General features: G+C 39.7%; 1 protein-coding gene across 3 annotated transcripts in view; it reads right to left on the bottom strand.

Moving 5' to 3' along the window:
- Nucleotides 1-442: 442 nt before the first annotated feature.
- Nucleotides 443-19,878, bottom strand: part of SEC24A (SEC24 homolog A, COPII coat complex component) — a 25,792-nt gene continuing 6,356 nt past the window's right edge. For 2 of the 3 annotated variants that reach the window (XM_030504415.1, XM_030504414.1), the window contains 21 exons: nt 17,875-18,042; nt 16,358-16,435; nt 15,861-16,027; nt 14,721-14,893; nt 13,672-13,774; nt 12,772-12,898; nt 12,324-12,433; nt 11,830-11,942; nt 11,082-11,200; nt 10,415-10,470; nt 9,893-10,099; nt 9,476-9,596; nt 8,735-8,893; nt 8,047-8,220; nt 7,528-7,638; nt 6,980-7,155; nt 5,453-5,590; nt 4,762-4,866; nt 4,535-4,627; nt 3,901-4,004; nt 443-3,505 (listed from right to left, as the gene is read on the bottom strand). In XM_030504415.1, the coding sequence (XP_030360275.1) occupies nt 3,391-3,505; nt 3,901-4,004; nt 4,535-4,627; nt 4,762-4,866; nt 5,453-5,590; nt 6,980-7,155; nt 7,528-7,638; nt 8,047-8,220; nt 8,735-8,893; nt 9,476-9,596; nt 9,893-10,099; nt 10,415-10,470; nt 11,082-11,200; nt 11,830-11,942; nt 12,324-12,433; nt 12,772-12,898; nt 13,672-13,774; nt 14,721-14,893; nt 15,861-16,027; nt 16,358-16,435; nt 17,875-18,042 (2,717 nt within the window). In that variant the 3' untranslated portion in view covers nt 443-3,390. The remainder of the gene's footprint in view (nt 3,506-3,900; nt 4,005-4,534; nt 4,628-4,761; nt 4,867-5,452; nt 5,591-6,979; nt 7,156-7,527; nt 7,639-8,046; nt 8,221-8,734; nt 8,894-9,475; nt 9,597-9,892; nt 10,100-10,414; nt 10,471-11,081; nt 11,201-11,829; nt 11,943-12,323; nt 12,434-12,771; nt 12,899-13,671; nt 13,775-14,720; nt 14,894-15,860; nt 16,028-16,357; nt 16,436-17,874; nt 18,043-19,878) is intronic. The other variant, XM_030504416.1, reaches the window with a different exon arrangement.

The following is a 19,878-nucleotide window of genomic DNA, read 5'->3' as shown; positions in this document are numbered from 1 at the left end:
TACAAAAAGGTGTTGAAAGAATAAGGATGTTAAATGAAGATAAAGGATTACCTACGATAAAATTGATCACTTGGGATCACTGCTGAAGGCTAAATTCCAATCGTCAATGTCAACTGGCTCTTAAAACCAACTCCCAGCCAGCTGGTAGGGTACCACATGGTGGGTACAGCCCCACTCACCTTGCTGGAAGAACACATCCCAAGGCAGGACTGAGTAACAATACTGACTGACAGAGGTGCGAGTAACAATACTGACTGACAGAGGTGCTTTGCAGGGACAGAAAATGCCAGTGACAGATTGTCACCAATTCCCTCTCAGTTATCACCTGAATATTTTATGTTCTATCTAAAAATAGAATTTATCACTTGTTGGTACATAGCATTTAACTCAATTGATCAAATACGTTATTTCTAAGAAAGCACTGATGGACTTGCATGAGTTCTTTCAATTAATTTTATTGAGTAGCCAAATCTGATAAATTAGCACAGATAAAATAAGCATTTGCATGTGTTACAAATGACTTTTTACAGGAATAAAACAGTGAAAATTACAAACTGTAAAAAGGAGGACAAGTAAATCCTGTCTCAGATTCAGAAGGGGGAAGATTTATCACTTCATACTGAAGATCATATGTTTGAGTTCAGAAAACAAAGATTTAATATTACAGTATTATACACTACTTTACAAAATTAAATTTACTATAAGGATTACATCCGTAATAGTAAACAGAACCTTAAAATCACATTTAATGGTCCCTTACTTAACAGCCATTCTGTTTCTTTGATTAAATTCTGTTAAGAAATTAATTCTAAGTTAAAAGTGAATCATTCTAGTTATTGCAACACAGTCTATGTGGACTCCGACTCAAATATATTAAATTAAAAACGAGAATGAAAGCAAAGTAAAATGGATGGTAACAATGTTGGCTGAACACTAATGTGTCAAATACAGATAGAGTTTCAAAAGAAGTCTTCAACTAGAAAAATAGAGAACATTTGCAGTGGTAGAGTTGTCGTGCTGAGATCTAAGTACCAGAGCCACTCTTGCCTCTTTCGGCAGCTCATCTTCAGTGTCCTCATTTTTCAGTTGTAGGTGAAAATGACAAATCATGAGTAGTTTCTGTGTTCATCTGTCCTGCACTGCCCCTACAGCAATACAGGGTGACCCAGCAGCTTTCCCACTGCGAGGGAATACACTAACAAGGCTCCACACTGAATTTCTTCCAAAGCAAAGAGGACTCCAAATGGGTTCATCTGATTCTTACCATGTTTTGCTCTGTAAAACTTAGGGACTCTAATTCAAAGCTGTTAATTGCCACAAAGACTGACATCTTTAGCCATTAGTCTGGTGTACATAAAAGCAATGAAGCCATCTCCAACATTTATGTCTTAAAAAAGTAAGGGATATAGTAGCAAAATACAGTCATAGTAAGAGACAGACTTTGGGGGGGCTGTTAAGATGCAAGGATGACTTTCACCATCTGAGTGATAATATACCCAAACCACAAGTTTTAAGTCATAACCTATGCAAGTGCATAGCTTCCGTTTATTATTTAAATGAAGAGACCCCTTTCCCCCAGCAAAAAAGTTAAATCAGACTGTGAAAACTTAAGAACCTCTTCACTATGACTTCGAAACTGTGCAATTCTCTGACAAGCTGTTCAAGTAAATATACTCCTGTTTGAAGGGAGACAGCAGAAGGGGAAGCTTCAATTGATTCTCTAATAAGTCTTTTCATGCTACCTTAGGCATTGTTCTGGAATTCAGCTTCTTGTGCTCAAGTGACAAGAACAACTTCCCTAAAGGAACTCCCCTGAAGTAAGGCAACTCCTGACAACCACGTGTAGCTACAGCCTGAAATGGCAGCAAATGATTACCCACGATGTCCTTGGACATCTGTATCACAAACGTAAGTTAACTAACCTTATCACAGTGCATGTTTGAGCACTTACAAGCATTTTACCTGTTCAAGTTACTTGCCCCAGGAAGTAGGTTTTGCAAGTCCTTTATCACAAACAAAAAAGCAAACCAACATTTTTCCATATGAAACGCTTCCACAGGCATTGGGATACACTAACTTAAATACTCTTTACGTTGTTAGCTATCAATGATAGCTTAATCTCCACCACAGAACAATGATCTATGCACTTTTAAAATGATTTCAGTATTTCTGTATATAAATTTGCACTTCAAGGCCAATGTCACCTTCCATCTGGAGCTCTGGCAGGGATCTGAGAGTATATTTAAAGCTCTTATTTGGCTTTGGACCTGGGCTCATTACACAGCTGCAGTAAAAGAAAAATAAACTGAAAGCTTCAAGTGTGTCTCAAACCATCGACTCATCTGCAACGTAAAATATTTTTGTCTTTGGAAAAATAATGTCTTTTTGAATTTTAACCTCAGAATACTCAATGTTGTCTCAAAACATGAGGTTTGAAGTGCTGTCACACAAACTCGCTTCAGAAACACACTAGATTTTAGGGGCTAAACATTCAGATAATGTAAACAGGAGCCAAAAGTCTATTAAACATAAAGCGAAAAGTCTGAGAGAACCTTCCTCGCCCTTCCCCTCCCGCCCCATTCACAAACTGAAATGACAACTATTCCTTTCACTGAAGAAAAACATTTGCCATCTATGTCTACTTCTGCTGCTACCTCAGCCACTGACTTTAAGATGTTCTCATAGAGGGCCCGCTCCTCCCCACTCTTTTAATTAGAATACTGACTTATTAAAAGCTTTATCAAACTCAACCACCTCGTCCAGGTTAAGCTCACCTTTAGTCCTGTTAGCCACAATCCCTGGATTCTACACTTCAGAAGCATTTGTTCATTTCACAATGAACGGTTGTTTCATTGCTACTTTAAGCTTTAAGTTTGAACATTGAGATGCTCTTGTCTGTAATCACTGGATGCACTTAAAACAATTTCCCTGCAAATCATGATCAGTATTGTGAGGTTTTGTATCTAGCAGCAAAAAAAAAAAAAACAAAACAAAAAGAAGAAGAAAAAGAAAAAGGCAAAGAGTTACAGAAATATACATTTTGAACAACAAAGAACTCTTTATTTTACAAAATGTATTTCACCTTTTCAGTATTGCCTTTGTAAATATACTTCATGCTGCAACTACTTACAGTAAAAACATGATTTGCAGCAAATTAAAGGTGCTCAACCAGTTCCAACAGTTTGATTTTCTTTTTTTCTTAAGGTACAATATTATGGAGTTGCACATTTGATTCTCAGATGTGGTCCTTTATTTGCTTTAGTTCGTTGAAATCACAGTGAGAACTTCTCATCAACTGCCTCAGGCCACAGATTTAATGAAGATATTACAAGCACAATCGTTCTTTACTGCAAAATCTTTCCTTAAAGAAGTGAGCCAAAGGTTAGTGTTTCATTTATTCACTTGCTGCTGTATATGAAGGAGGAATTCATAGTATGATAAGGCTGATTCTGTTCGGTCTTCAATCATATTTTGCAGAAAACTTGATTTCAATGGACTGTCATCCCTTAAAAATGAAAATATAAGTGTTTGAGTGAAATAAACATTTGCCAAGATCACCAGTGCAATGCATTCATAAAGTTACAGCTCAAGTGGCAAAGCTATTTCAAGAGCTTAAGGACATATGAAAAGAGCATCTCAAATACCCTTGTCATTAATCCTAACAAGTGCACTTATCAGCATTCACTTCATTATCTGACGTTAACTCAAGATTATTCTGTGACATTTAGTCTGTGGCAATTCTAATTGGAGTCAGCTCCTAACAAGTCATGTCCGTTGTCCAATCTGTTAGGCACAGCACGCACCACTTAAAACTTCCATTAAGAAAGTCCAGTATATGATACTGAAATATGTATTAAGAGATCCCTAAAGAAGCACAAATACTGTTAAAAGAATACTTACTTTATTATATATAGTATAGGGAAGAAAGGTCTCTGTTCTCTCAGCCAAGAAATGAAAGCTATTGTTCTGATGGATTCAGCAGTGTCAAGTTCTGGGAGATGTGTCTAAGAGGCAAAGGGAATCATTAATACATAGAGGACGGGTTTCAGAAGAACATTGAAAGGACTCTATCCTTACTGAGTATAAATGAAACCCAGACAGATACATTTTGTCTAGTCTCATTTGAAAGGGCTTGAGACAGTCAAGTGCACTAAACTAGTACAGCAATATAGTAAACAGCAATTAGCTGTCAGAACAGTGATGACTGAGCTGTGATCAATACCTATTGCAGACACCAAAGGATTTCCCACTCACCCACTGTGCTTACTATTGGCAAGTATTCTCAGTCTGCTCCCACAAGTCTGAGAAACTTACTCACTGCCAGCCTCTTCTTAGTGTGCTTTCCTGGGAATAGCTATAAAGGTTTAGCCTGGAGAAACTCCAAGAGAGGCAACAGAAATTATTTATTTCCCTGAATGTGGATTTATATTGAATAATAACTAAAGGGCTAATATTTGAACAGTGGTATTTAAGTTCTCATGAAACTAATATTCTGGTGGCACTATCACTGATGTATAGCAAGAAAAGCACGTACCATGTTCTGTGGTATTGAGCCATAATTGGGAACTCCAAGGACTTGGCTGATAAAGCTCTGCCCACAGTTCTTCCCAATCCACAGAAACATTACCTGAAAGATACCCAGCGATAACAACATTAACCCAACACAAAACCACACCTCAGCAGCCTCCTCCGCAGCCTGAGCTCTCAGAAAGAACGCGTCAAGTAAATTTGGATACTTTTTAAAAGGACCACCCAACTTACAGAGCCAGCATCCATAAGGTAAGCACCATCCCTGCTCAACTTCTCCACTGACAGCTGGAGAAGGGGTGGCTGAGGTATAGTTCTGTCGTTTACGTTAAGAGCCCCCTGAAGGAAAAGGCAAAAAGAAAAACAGTGGTTCACATCTTGAGGCATTGAAACAGGCACGAGAACAGAAGGTTAAATAAGAGTAGGACGTGTTACACTTAATATGAAGCTGGACCCTTTTTCTCAGTTCAAGTCATACTTTGAGTGCATAATTTACTAGCAAATCCCTTCGTGTTTTATTTAGAGAGGGTGCACTTCAACTTAAGATTATTAAATTCTAGGACAGGAGTATCAGATTTGTAATGTACAAAAGACGTGATTTCTAAAAATACTCACTCTTACATAGATATTCACTGTTCACAGAACTACTCTGACATTTTACAATAAAGGAAGCCACAGAGGGACAAAAAGTTAAAGCATGTTACACTGTCTTTACGTACATGTGATTTATAGTGAAAAGTTAATGACACGGGGCAAAAAGTGGAATAATTTAGAAGAAACCTTCCCCATCCATCCATAGCCAGAGCACAGCCTCTCTCCAGAATTCATCAGTCCAGTCCCAAACAACCAATGGTGAGATTTTTAACACAAATTTACTTTCACATCATCCAAGTCTTTGGGGTCAGACAAACAGACCAGTACTCACCTCATCTGTGAGGTTATCGACTCTGTACAGGCTGGGATGTGTCATGAGCATGAGGTAAACAAGGGGCTGGTTCTTCACTTGACACATGGTAAAAATGCGTTCATCTAAACGGGTGTTCGTCCCGGTTTGAAATGCTTTCTGCAAACAACCAGGCATTTCATTTGACCATTAAAGCAAAGTGAGATGAGCAGAATTTAGCACACCCTCTATTGTTTACATATAACTTATTTAAGTCTTAGAGATGAGCCATAAGTATTTTCTGCTGGATATGATATTTTAGCACTGCTGGTTTACATCTCCATAGTCCTTTCAAGCGTTTCACATACAGATCATACAAGTCTCCTTATTCCCATTGCTGGGTTCTAGAATTAACCATGACCTTGCTCCACCAATCCTTTCTAGTGAGCACTGCAGCTGAGATGAAAGTATCTTGAAATACATCTCTTAACACACACCTCAAAAATGCTACTTGATGGAATTTAAAAGAATAAATATTGGAGCAGTTTACGATTGGCTTCTACATATGGAATCTTTGGTAATTCTGGATTTACAATAAAGATATAGTGCTACATGTTAGGACAAAAAAAGTCCCGAACAGCTATAACTGAAACAAGGGCTCGCTCCTCCCTCTTCACTGGGTCAGACACTTATAAAGTCTTCTACATGAAAAATGTCAGTATGAACACGCTGCTTAATTCCTTATCAAGGGGCATGAATCAGAAAATTCTCTGTAGAACAGAAAGCCAGCATGTCCAGCACTTAGAACGACCTCGAGTATCAGTTCAGGGAAATCCAATCAAAAACTACTTACACTGAGCAAATATTGTGAAAGGCTTTAAACCTTTTGCAAGAACAGACAGCCAGCTGCCTCTCTGCCAGCCAGCTCTCTTGCTATCCACACTGATAGCAAGTGTGGATCTACGTTGCCAGAAATGCACAAGAATTATTACTGAAAACACACTCTACCAGTGCCACATTCCCTAACCTAGTCAGTCTTTAACAGTGTCCTATTCCCTTGCTTAAAACATTTATGCCTTTGGTTTTATGCACACTTCTAAACTCCTGCTTCTCAACTAGATCACTGTCCATAATGATAATCTTTAAATATCTCTATCCCCTATTGCCCTCTGCAGGTAAGAGAAGACCTGTCCATTACTCTGATGTATTTGCTCCATAAAAATCTCCAAATCCCTCCATTTTTCATAACATAACAGACTCCAATGTAAAAACACATGTTCACCACCTGTAAAATCATAAGTTATCTACCCAGGCCTGAGAAACAATTAAATAGGCTTCGTTCTACATTGACCTTTCAAGTCATTAAATTCTGGGGTGCAGAGAAATAGAATTGTTATCTTGAGAAAGGCTGGTTCTATTAAATGATCTAAACTAAGCAACTTCCCAGCTTTGAGTCTTACAAATATACTGAAAGACAGATGCTATTTTGTACATTAAAGAAACATCCCGTTACTTTGGGTTGACATGCCAAACAATCATCCTCTTGCACAGCTTCCTTTTAACTCTTACCTGTTTTAAGAGTGCCAGTACGTAAAGTGGGAAGAGCCGTAGTGAGGAGGGGGCTGTGAGGCCAGGTTGTTGAATGCTCAGCACTGCTGAGCGATAAGCAGATAAAGAGTCTATCACTGCGTTGACCAGAGCATCCCGAGCATCGCTCAACGTAGCGGAGACTGACCGGTCCACAGCTGAAAATAGAGTACAGAGCTGACTTAAGAGGCTTTCCTCCCTTGGAAGGAATAGTCACATGTGTTGTCTCTTCTCATTTTAACATGTACTTCCATGCGTCTTAATAAGCTTTAACTACACTATCGAGGAAGTCAAGACAAGTGATTCAGGAAAAAAAGCCAGGGATAATGCATCAGACTAAGTTCAGGTGACTACATCCAGCAGTAATGACACCTTACCTAAGCCAAGCATTACAAGTAAACCCCCTCCCCTTAGGTTTGCAACTTAAAAAGCACTCTTAGAATGAGAATCTTTTCTTTTAATGTTACTTCCCAGAGGATTACTGCTCAGAGCTGGAGGGATATCATCCCTGCATATCCAAACATGCTTACCCATATTGGCTAAGAGCCCTGTAATGGCTTGTACATCTGCCCCTAGGTAGACATCGCTCAGAGTTGTTACAACAGGTAAACACATAGTGTGGACACGAATTCGTCTTTCACCTGTAAGAAAAGAAAACTGTTGTCTCCACACAAAACTTATGTTTTATGACATGATAAAACAAACACCACTGATTACTCAATAGCAACAAAACCCTAAGATTTAATCTAATTAATCATACAAGTGGTGAAACAGGCCATTTCCAGTAGCTTTTAAATACAGTTAGTTCTCAGTTTCTGGGTTACATCTACCTATTTTCAGACCAGAACTAAGTTTCCCAGGAAGCTTCTTGGTCTGGAAGAAGCAATAACATGACCAACACGCTGGAACACATCACAGCTGTGATCTTGATAGTAGATAAAATAGTTTGTGTAAGTTCCTGCCACTGAATTGCAGCTGATAAATAGACACAGAGAGACTCATCTGAGTACTGTACTGCTGCTGCAGCTAACACTGCCCGTGTATCTTACCTTTGCTGGATGTGTACAGGAGAGCTGACTGAAAGGAAACAACCTGCATATCAGTAAGACTCTCTTCTACTGACATTTGCACAGCATATCCTGCATCTGGGTTCACGTTGGGTAACGACAACAAGTCTGTAGATCGTACGAAGAAGTTCCCATGGAAAGTGTGAATGGAGAGACCTACAAGATAAGCATTGTACTGAGTCAGTTTTGTGTTCATAGTTGTGAAGTACAGACATCATTTACACAGCTGCCATAGATGGCTCTGTATCAGAATATTAAGATCCTTCTCAATGAAGTAAAGTATCTTCAGGAAAGGTAAAGATCCCAGACAAGACAACTAATCCATAGAATCCACAAAGCCTAGCAGAAAGCAGGAATTTGGAAGTCAAATCAATGCAGGATAGTACTAAGTCTCTAGACTATAAAAGAACTCCCTTGTTTAAACAGCAGTCCAACAAAATCTCCAGTTTTAACCACTGTAAAATGGAACCTGGATGCCAGTAAAGATGCTGCAAATACGATCTTTAATAACTGGTCTGATTCCTGGTACTGAATTCTACTTCTCTAATCTTTGTCTTTTAACCATTTAAGCTTACATAGTAGCTAAAATACCCATCAAAACTTTCCCAAATACCAGCAAACACACATTTCCCCTCTCCCCTTCCCAGTCAAAACAAAACTGTGTTCAAACCTTTGGTGCATCTTATCCTCATGACAGCCTCAAACCCGATCTTTCTAGTTAAATATCGTTTCAGTTCCTTTTGCAACTTCTCCACCTGGACAGGGTTGTGTTTATGGTGGTAAGACTGGTAGTAGTAGACACTACCTGCAGAATACCTCGATATACAACCTGAAACAAAAGCAACACGCATTGGCAGAGTGCAGACAGTCGCTGCTGTGGTTTTTAAATATACCAGCTAAATGCAATACTCCCTTTAATTATTAAACTGTTCACACCCACAAATAGCTCTTACAGTTACAGACCTGCTTTCAAAGACAGGTGTAACACAACTATATGTATTTAAGGAGTTTCAGGTATGAAATAATTCTCCATTGACCTGAAATTACAGGTACTTTGTCATTTGAAAGTTGGGTTAAATGGAGAAAAGAATTCAAATGCTAATGAAAGTTACTCTCAAGATGTTTACACTGGTGGTTCAAAGGCATAAAAGGAGGAAAGTATTTCAGCCACTTATACCAGGATCACAAGAATCCTGACTCACTAGGGCAGAATATGAAAACAGCTAGGTTGAATCAGGAAAGATTGAAGGATTACATTCTATTCACTGTCACTGCTCATCAAGGATTAATTTACATCTTATCACATTAGATTAATTCAAATCAGGTTCATGTACTAAATATTAATGTAGACGCTATGTATTTGCCAAAAGTACAAGAGTTACACACCCCAGAACAGCTTCATATGACTCACCTAGAGAAGCCAAGTCCGAATATTGTCCACTAAGAAGAAATAGATCCACTGCAACCTGTTGCCCTGAGCAGTCCAAGGCTAACTTCTTGTAAAAGTCAGTCGATGGTGTCAGATGTATGTCCTGTTAATACAATGGAGTATTAAAAAATACAAAGGAAATGCAAACAGATTAACACATTTATTGCTTCTTTTCAGGGACAGTAAGAATTGATATCATTCTTATCATGAATCATTAATCTTATCATCCAATCATGCTTATAGTGCTTGGGTTTGGTTGTTTTTGTTCTTTCCACTTCTTTAACAAAGGAAGGTTAGCACAAACAGAGAACCATAACATTAACCCAGAACAGGCAATTCCAGAACCACCTACATGTACAGATCAGGGCAATCATTTCTCAACCTTTTTGCTTTCCTCACCTTTGCAGTTGCTCTTTGGTTTGGCTCTTCTCGTGCCTTCAGTGCTCCCATTCCCACAGATGGAAGCTGTGTCTGGAAGACAGAGATTCTACCTCCAGTGGGAGACATCAGTTTAAAGGCAGCCTGTAATGCAGGCCCCAGGGCACTGTGAGTTTCCAGAGACTTGGTAAACATCTGTGGCAAGGCCTTCAACAGATCTTGAATTAGCTACAATTGAGAAGACAAAAGTATTAATACCAGGAGCCTTTGGAGTTTTCTTCTTTATAGAGCTGATTGCTGAACATGCATCAACATGCATTAACACATCTAATATTGAGGTAGTGAAGAAAAAGCCCTAGCAGAATTCAAGTACTGTCGTGTCTCAGGGTGGCAAAAGTTTACAGTCACACAGATAAAAGACCTTTCTTCCACCTCAAACTTTGCATTTAAACTGTAGGTGTTAAAGTGCATTAAGTAACACAGAAATTTCCAAGCATATCCCAAACTATGTGAAAGTCACTAGTTAGTTAAGTTAGTTCTTACCTCTTTGTTTTCATTTAAATTTACTAATAAGTTTTCTGGCATTGGTATAAATACATCTGGAAGGGAAACAACCAAAACTATTTAAGTTACTTTTTAAAAACATCAAACTTCCCCCAATTGTATTTGCCCACCATTACACCGATTGAAAAAAGAATACAGTATCAGTGTGTAAACCCATTTAAACATCATTATGTAGATTTCTCTTCCCATAGGGAAAATCTAACCCTGTTAGATTAGCAATTGACAGGATTCAAGGATAATCAAGATTATTAAGTAAAAATGGACAGCACAGACTTTCTAGTGTTCATTCTGCCTTGCCCTGTAACATACAGTGAAAGGTGACTTGGGCAGAAGAACAAGCACTAAGCATCAGTCACCACAGAATCTATAGTTATTCACCAAGCACCAGTATTTGAGATCAGAAGAGAAATCCAGATAACTGTACGCATTACAGCGGAGGTTAGAAGGCTGTCTTCATGTTTTAACAGCCACAGCATTCCCACACATCAGGGGCTTCATAAACACACACAGACATACACTACTTGTAAAACCATTACTGGAAAGACTCATGAGCTGGTCTAGAAGCTTCCACCAGGTCTATTTTCTTAAAGGCTGTCAAACCCAGCAGCGTTAGTAGATACAAATCACAGGATTTATTTCTGCATACCTTCAATATCTGAAACTATAAGCATCTGAGGCTGAGAGAGACCTTCCTGAAGACTGTAGAAATGGATTGTGCTGTCGAATGTTATGAAGCCTATTTTTGTTCTAGTGTTCCCAGGAAGCCTGAAAATGAGACATATGGTGTTCAGCAAGATGGAATTTCATTTCTGCAGCCTTGCTTTTTTTTTTAACCATCCACTGCACCTCTCCGTGGTTGTTACCAAGTAGTTAGCTTTACAGCTAACTGCAACAGCTTGACTCAGTCACTTTGGAGCAGAAAAGGAGCTCATAGTAGAGTTGCCTAGCAGACACTCAAGATTTTTTTAAGAGGGTAATAAGAAATGGAAGAAAAGGAAGAAACAAAATGCAAAAGCATTTAGATGAGTTCGAACAGCATGTATTTTATTAAAAATGTATGAGATGTATGCATTCCTTTCAGCAGATCCTTACCTACATTTCTGCTTTTAAAAAATACATTCTAAAGACATCAGAAACATGATATTTATTCCTTTTGGGGATTGGTGAAGCAAATAGGAAAGAGCCAGATTGAGAAACAAGCCTCAAAATTACCTTTTATACCAGTGCAGCTGTGATGGGAAAAAGACTACAGCTTTACACTATGTTTTAATGTAACACTGGCCATTGCTAGCCAATGCTAGGCAATTTCTCTTCTACATAGGCAGTACTGGCACATTGATGCCTATCAGAAGTTCCATAAGAGGAACAAAAATAGTAGATTCTAAGATACTTACAAGTCAAGATTGTCTAACAACGTCTGGCAGACTGTATTCAAGTATCCTGTCTCTATTGCATTATGAGAGACATCGAACACAAAGAGGTACACGGGTGGTTGAGGTGGACGTAGCTGAGGAAAGAAAAGGTTACCTTCAATTTGCAAACTTGCATTTATTAGATGGGCTTTATTCATTCCACTGCAAGTTTAAACTCTATTAAAACAGTGCACAGATGATAGCTACAACTTCTGAATGCATTTGTCGCTTATTGGGTAATCTAGAAGAACAATTTTCTTCCAGAAGACCCCAAAACACCTACATTCTAAATATAGAAGAACTTTGACATCGTAGTTGTTTAGAAATGAAGAACTATCTGAAGTTCTTCCCAAGAGTTCTCAGATACACTCCTCGAGGCTGGAACTGTTCTACTGAGCTGGAAAGCATCCTCAATAACAAGGCTTTTTCTGACTTCCCTCTGGAAATAAAACAACTAGAAGTAAATAAAGCCTTACCATGTATTCAGATGGAGCCATAAACTCAATAGTAGCATTCTGGACTTCAGGTCTTTTATGAGGTTCTCCATAAACTCTTGTCACAGGATTATACATGAATTCTTCAGGAACTATGCAGATAAATTTATATCTTATTACTTCACACTAGTATTAGTTGGGCTGCATTTTAAAACAATACATCAACTCTTCTGTGCCTGTTGGGCAATGCTTCTTGGAGAACTAAGCACCTACTTTGTCACCTGCGAGGGTGGGAAACCACATCAGACTTACTGTGCTCCATCAGTGACACCCTGTCTTTGCCCATGGGAACACTTCTCAAGCCTCACAGCCTCAATGTGACTGACAACAACCTCTCATGCTCATGGCCAACAACACTACAGTCTCAAAGGCCAAGGGTGGGCAAGGCTGACCTTAACCATTCAAAGCAACAAGCATATTTAACACCTACCATCATTCACTCTATAGCACAGATTGCATTTCCATCTCCTTTGGTCTAGAAAGCTGACAAAAGGGTTAATGTATGTCCGGCAGGAACGGCATCTCACAATAGTGCTTGAAGTGACCACTGGCAATTGCTGGAAAAGAAAAGCTTCCTGTTTTAAGGCATTACCACACTGCAGCTATTCATCTATGGTAACATTATCTACACTGTGCTTCTTGCTTAGCTAGTCAAAGCAGACTTGTTGAAGAAAGAAGGATTTCTGCAACCTCACAGCACCCTTACAATTCCTCAATAAGATGACTGGTTGGGACTGAGCTCTAACCTATTCAAGTGTGCAGCTTCTCTTTTCAAGCCTCTCGAGTCTTGAGTTTTACACTGATGGCTTTAGACCAAGTCCTACACCCAATACAGATCAAAAAATCAGAAAATAAACCCCACATCATTGAAAAATTATTCAAATTATAAAAAATAACAGTGTTTAAAAGAGGCACTGCTAAATTCACAAAGTCTCCTGGCTATCTGAGGACATCCAAACCCCTTTCACTCTGTTAATTCTTAATTAAGTTTAGAATTAGTACTACGTTCGGTACAGGAAATCAATAACTACAACTGCTATGTGACAAGATAAAGCTATTTAAGCCATTAGATGTGCTGCCTTGTGTCACAGTCCTAGTGCTGTGCTGGCTCCAAGCTGCGGGGTTTTTTGATTAAGAAGTGAGGCTTGAAAGTTTAAAAATGGTAGGGAGAAAAAAATCAGAAACATTACAATGATCTGCCTGGAGAAGGGAAATGTCAGTTGCCAAGGGAATTTTTCTGCTCTTCTGTTATAATTCATTTTCCAGCTCTGGACTCTAGGGAAGGCACAGTTGAGATTTCAGCATTTAAAGGTTTGAATATTGGTCATACCGATAAGTCTTTGAAAGGATGAAGCAGGAGCCCCAAAGGAAGTTTGGCTTTATTCAATAAGGCCTGAGTTTGAGGAATGTTAGTCAGGGTACAGCGGAACAACCTACATGGAGGACAAAGGGTTATTTTCAGAGGCTTTCAGATAATAAAAATGATGATTTCAGTAGTACAGAGCATCCTTTCTATTATTTTAGAGCTGGTGATGGTGAATTTCCATTTCCAGATATAGGATCTTCTCCAGCTCTGTCAAATCGTTCTGGTTTAGTCTGAGCTTGACCCAGCTTTGAGTTCTTACTTCATACACACACTGTTCAAACAAAACTAAGTGTCAGTCACTCAAGTCAAAGTTAAGCCTAACAATGTTCAAAGTTACACCAAACCCTTATATACCGTGTTATTTTGGGATACCATTCTCAGGTGGCCTTACACACAAATCTGAACCAGCGAAGTTTAAAAAGGGGTCTTAATGACTATAAGCAGAGACCTCAGAACTCAGTGGTTTCCACAAGTGCAGATGTGCACAGCACTTTTGCAACTCCAGTTCAGCTTGTTTGTATGAGCAACTTGACAAAGATGCTGTTATTTCCTCTATCTATCATAAAAAGCCTTGCAAAGCAGGAGTACCTGGTTATACACAGCTTGGCTGGTCTCCTCAGAGAGATTACTTGAATAAGCAACTGCCACCCTCTTGTTTGACATTCCATTTACTCCATTGTTTAAAAGGTTACTATCGATACAGACGTCACTCATGTTTCTGCATTGTCAATCTTTTTGGTGTACCTCACTCAAGCGAGTTAATTCCTATTTTGTCTCTTTTCTGAGTCATGCTCATTGCCAGCTACATTGTAAAGTTTTTGTACTGTACCAGTCTATCACTGCCTTGCAAAAACCATTTTAACTCATACCTTACACACACAATTCTCTGTCACAGTTTAAACCATTTACCACCTTTATCTTAACACAGCGAAGCCCATTTTCAGTGTTTTCTACTTAAAGAGTTATGTTTACCAATAGGAATTCAATGAATTAAAGCAAATGGATAATCTTACTCAGGATTACAGTTGAGCTTCTGGATGTCCTCATGCAAGTTTGGGACTGGAGCCTTCAAGAGGGTTGTAGGAAGAATATTTCTTTCTTGAAGAAGATTCACAGGTCTTAATCCTTCTTGCTGTAGACTCAGGGCACCCATAGATGCACTCAAGTGATTAGTGCCCAGGGCAGGCTAGAGTCAAATGGAATTCCCAAAATTAACACCAGTTATTTAAATCATGGAATAGTTTATGTTGGGACCTTAAAGCTCATCCAGTTCCAACCCCTGCCACGGGCAGGGACACCTTCCACTAGAGCAGGTTGCTCCAAGCCCCTGTGTCCAGCCTGGCCTTGAACACTGCCAGGGATGGGGCAGCCACAGCTTCTCTGGGCACCCTGTGCCAGCGCCTCAGCACCCTCACAGGGAAGAACTTGAGATCTCATCTCAATCTCCCCTCCCTCAGTTTAAAGCCATTCTCCCTTGTCCTATCACTACAAGCCCTTATAAAAAGTCCCTCTCCAGACTTTTTGTCAGCCCCTTCAGGTACTGGAAGACTGTTGTTAGGTCTCCCCTTAAGGAGCCTTCTCTTCTCCAGGCTGAAGAAGCCCAATGAACGAAGCCCACAGTTAATTTAAATAGCAAACTTATTTCCCTTCCTTATTTTTTTCTGGTTTGTTTATATATTAACTGCCATTATATTACAATGATGTAAAATACTGTTTGTCACATAAACTTGGCAGGTAAGACAGTAGAGGTCAAAACCAACATACAGTTGCTACAAGCTCTGGAATTTCAGAGGCTCAGCTGGGAAAAGCGCTGGTCAGTTCACTTTGAAAGTTCAGGAAAAACCCAAATACTTCAGCTACCACTGGCAATCAGGGAAGAAAACCATGCCAAAAGCAGCTGAATATTTTGAAGAGAAACACTCTGAGCAGATTCAAGGATAGAACACTTCAGAAAGAGCTGGCACACAGCTTTCCCAAACCGGTGCCAAGGCATCAGCAAAAGCACTTCTTTCAGGCTGCGTCTGTCATCTTGAACAACCAGCACACCACACAGTGAACCATCAAAGCAGCACCCCATAGATGCACAACACACCAACTGCCACCTTTTCTTTACACCACAGGTAGTACCCAGATGAAAACCAGACAACCTTTACCTGGTGGAAATGTTTTGATCCATCTGGATATTGCAAAGCAGATGCCTGCATTCCTGGTGCTCCGGGTGCAGAAGTATTTTGGTAGCCTGGAGGTAAGGTAGGGTAAGAATACCCAACACTTCTGTTCATCTTAACATTTGGGGGTGCAGGAGAAGGATGTGGAGTTGCTAGAGGCAGAGTAAACAAATACTTAAAATCAATTGCTGAAGAACCACAGCTTGCTCAGTGCTTTAATACAGCAGAAGGGCTTTTTGGTGGTGGTTAGTTTCTAAGTGTAAGCAACTACCACTGCTGTCAGTTTTGCAAAGTGCTCTTCACTGCTTTCCCATACTTACAGGAGAAGATGTGGTACTTGTCAAGGCTTGAAATTTCATATTTAGTTTCAAGACAGACATGGAACCAAGTACATGTGTTTGTACGTAAATGCCTAAACGTCTATCTTTCACAGACTCTTATAAGTTACATACTAGTAACTATTTTTACTCCCAAAGCCTTACCTGTGAGGCCACCACCTTCCAGTGCATCGTAGCTGTTCTGCACCGCAGCCCCATCGCTGGCAGCAGATGTGGCATCACCTATTAAAGACAAGCCCAGTAAAAACTTTCACAAGCTACTCATTGTAATGAGGTAACTGCAAAGAAATCCTACTTGCTGGACGAATATTAAGACTAGCATTAGTTTGGATCTACTTTGCTTCTGCCCCAGGACAAAACTGAATTAAATATACATCTTGGCCTCTTTCTCACACACACTTCCCCTGGTGACGTGACCTCAACAGAGGACATTCATAAAACACCACAATCTTTCTTTAAGGAGAACAAAAGTCCCTACACCTCTGGTTGAATGATCTTTTCAGATTACTTCAGGTTAGGTATTCACTGTAACTTCCAAGCTGACACACTTGCTTGGGGACAGGGGACACTTGTCCTCATCAGAGGAAGTGTCAGTAGGCTTGCTGCAGTTTTCAGGGTACCCTGGAATTCAGGTGCCGGGTTCCCTTAAGAAATTTTCCCTCTGATAATTCACAGGAACACCAAATTCCCTTCGCTTACACACTTAGTCCAGTGCTGCTTACACCAAACACCAACAGTTCTGATATGGTCACATACCAGTCAAGATATAAATGCCAGCAGAGATAAGAAAAACCTTGAAATTGAGGGAATGCTCCCAGAGGATAGCTATTTGTAAGTTAACTATGCCTAAATATACAAAAACAACTACCTATTGCTAAGGAGTAGTAGGTACTCAATTTTTATTATCATTGAAATCTTCAAAGATGACCCAATGAAAGGAACTTACATTATACACTGAATCCTGCTAGTATGCACCAGTCAACCTGCTTCACAGACTAAACATTTCTATCTCCCGAGGGCCTTGGAAATGTTTCTTTTCATAATGAAGGAAAGACTTTCTAACCAAAGCAGTTTCTAACGCATCTCATATGTTCAAAACTAAGCTAAATCTGAATATACTATTCTTGTACTCACACAGCTACCACATACAAGAAAGTGTCAATCTGAACACGCAAAGAACCAACAGCTTTGACAGAACAAACTATGTATGTAAAAATAAAACTGCCGACTACCACATGGCCCATCTTAGGGCACTAAATGCAACACAGCTGCAGGTCTGTTTGATACAGAGCTCTTACACAATGGTGTATTTGTGCAGGGCCCACAGGAGACAGAGAAAGTCAGATATGTGTCTTCAACAGCTGACACTTAACAGCCTCTAGTAACTACCTTCCAAAAATGAACCAATCCTAGATACGTGTTTCAGTGATTTTACACAGAAGGGAAGAATCAGGTACAACTACAAGGAATTGCAGGATCCATGTTTTAGCTCTCCTTGCAGAATAAAATGATACAGGAAGCTGTACACAGCTAAAATTGCACTGTATTAGTATCAATTTTACCATTTGAGTCTCTAATAGAACAGTGTGGTTGACTCCAAAGGTTGCACACTAGAGCAAGTTGTAATGTTTAAATTCAACAAAGAGCACATTATTTCTTACCTTCTCGACTTGCAGCTGAGTTTAGCAGGGCCTGTGTATTAGGAGGTCCTGCTGTCAGTGCTGATGGCCTAATTAAAGGTGGACCACCAACTGGTGGAGGTCCTAAGGGTGGCCTTGCAGGAGGGTGGAGTGGAGTTAAAGGCTGAGTCACTGGTGGAGGAGCAGATCCTGTAAAGAGGTTCATTTTTAGGAGGAGTTTAACCCAGATGAGGAAGTCACAGAAGTTTTGTTACCAAAACACAGACTGAACTCTAGATACACTTCTCATTCATATGATAAGCAGTGTGAGATACATGAATCCTGATATGCATGTAGAAGGTTTCACAACTTCAGATTGTTTCTGTCACACTTTTCTCACACTGGGTTCCTGTAGCTATTATCCATGATCTCTTTCAGCTTTTTGTTGCTGTTAAGAACTTCGGAGGTAGAGAGCATCCCAATTCAATTACTAAGGCTAGACTTCATAACGTTACAGTACAGCCCCATATGAACAAACCAGTAAGGGTCTAAACAGATTCCTTTTGACAGGATGCTCATCTTCCACTTCAATAATCTGATGCAAAACAGCAACGTCCACATTCTATAGTTACTAAAATTACTGGGGAAAAAGATTTCACTTGGGAAAGCATCAGCAATTTGCAGTTTGAATAACTCTGCTGTGCGAGTGTGAGGTGTTTTGCTCTGGAATGTTTAACCCTCCATGTTAAAAGTTACAGGAAAGTTTTTAATTGCTTCTATTTTAAAATTCTAGGCCTTTCTCCAGCCAAAACATTTAGAAACCCAATTGCTTTTGTCCCCTTCAAACAATATTAAATCCTAAGAGCGCTTCCACCCCTTTGTTCCCTTTTATTCCAGAGGCCAGTTTAACTGCCCTTTAACTCTAGGAAGGCACCAATGTGTTTTAATATCAAAGTTAGCCTTTCAAAAGATAAGGCCAAATTGTCCAGTGTTACCAGGTCTCTACATGGTACAGAAGCCCATAAGCTCAACAAGATCAAAAAGCCACCACACAAAATATGCAACTTCATAAGCCTGCACAGTACAGAGGATTTAAGGAAGGTTAAGAATAAAGGGAAGAGGGGTGAAAAAAATCATATCCAGTGAAGTTATCTGTTTGTTCATTTGTATGTGATACCGCAAAGCTAATTAATAATGGCTACATGCAGGCAACACTATCACAGAACTTGGAAGAGATTCAGTGTCTAAGAGCTGCCCATAGTTGGCCGTGCAGGCAGGGAGCTGGCAGACCTTTGTTCTGAGAATGAGTGTGATCACCAAAGGAGCTAAACTCCTTTTAAAAGTTATCATTGCTCTACACAAAACCTACCAGGGGAATTGCTCAGGAGGATTCCCCATCGAATGGATGTAAGAATTCTCTCATTCCAAACACTCGCTCACATTTCATATGCCGCTTCCTAAAACGTCTCAGCGTTTTCCTCACTAACTGCAAAGTACTAATTGTTTGTGCCAATAAACTGCCAGCAGCAGTTTCATAAACTCCGTGAGCGTAAGACAGTTTGAACGTCATAACAAAATGAGTCAGGCACGGAACACAAAACCAGCATCAAGGAAAAGCTCTAGTGAGGCTAAAACACCAGAAAGAAAATATTTGCTTGAACATTTAAAATATTTCTGTATCTAACTCCTATTTGCAGGCTCAGTTAGAAATCCTCTAGAACAACAAACAGCAGTTTAGCAAAGAGAAACCTGTGAGTATCGACTTCGTTTCCATAATAATCACAACTCGCATAATGGAGCTGGTTAGTGTTAGGAAAGCTTCTCACCACTGCACAGAGCAGCACGGGAGCAGCAGGAGGGGAAGTCTCACACTTTCAGAATACTTTCTAAAGACTGACCATTATTATTAGTTAGTGAGAATTCCATGTTTGGAGGAAGGACGCTTCCCATTGAACCGGGCTCTATTTCAATGGCACAGAATTGCTTTTCAGTTTTCCTTCCAGGCTGTTTGCATCAACCTGACTGAGGCTGTTGAGAGAACTATCT

This window comes from Strigops habroptila, chromosome 12 (genome assembly GCF_004027225.2).
Source record: "Strigops habroptila isolate Jane chromosome 12, bStrHab1.2.pri, whole genome shotgun sequence".
Taxonomy (NCBI): Eukaryota; Metazoa; Chordata; class Aves; order Psittaciformes; family Psittacidae; genus Strigops; species Strigops habroptila.
Note: the sequence above shows the minus strand (reverse complement) of the source record. Positions and strands in the feature narration are given on the sequence as shown.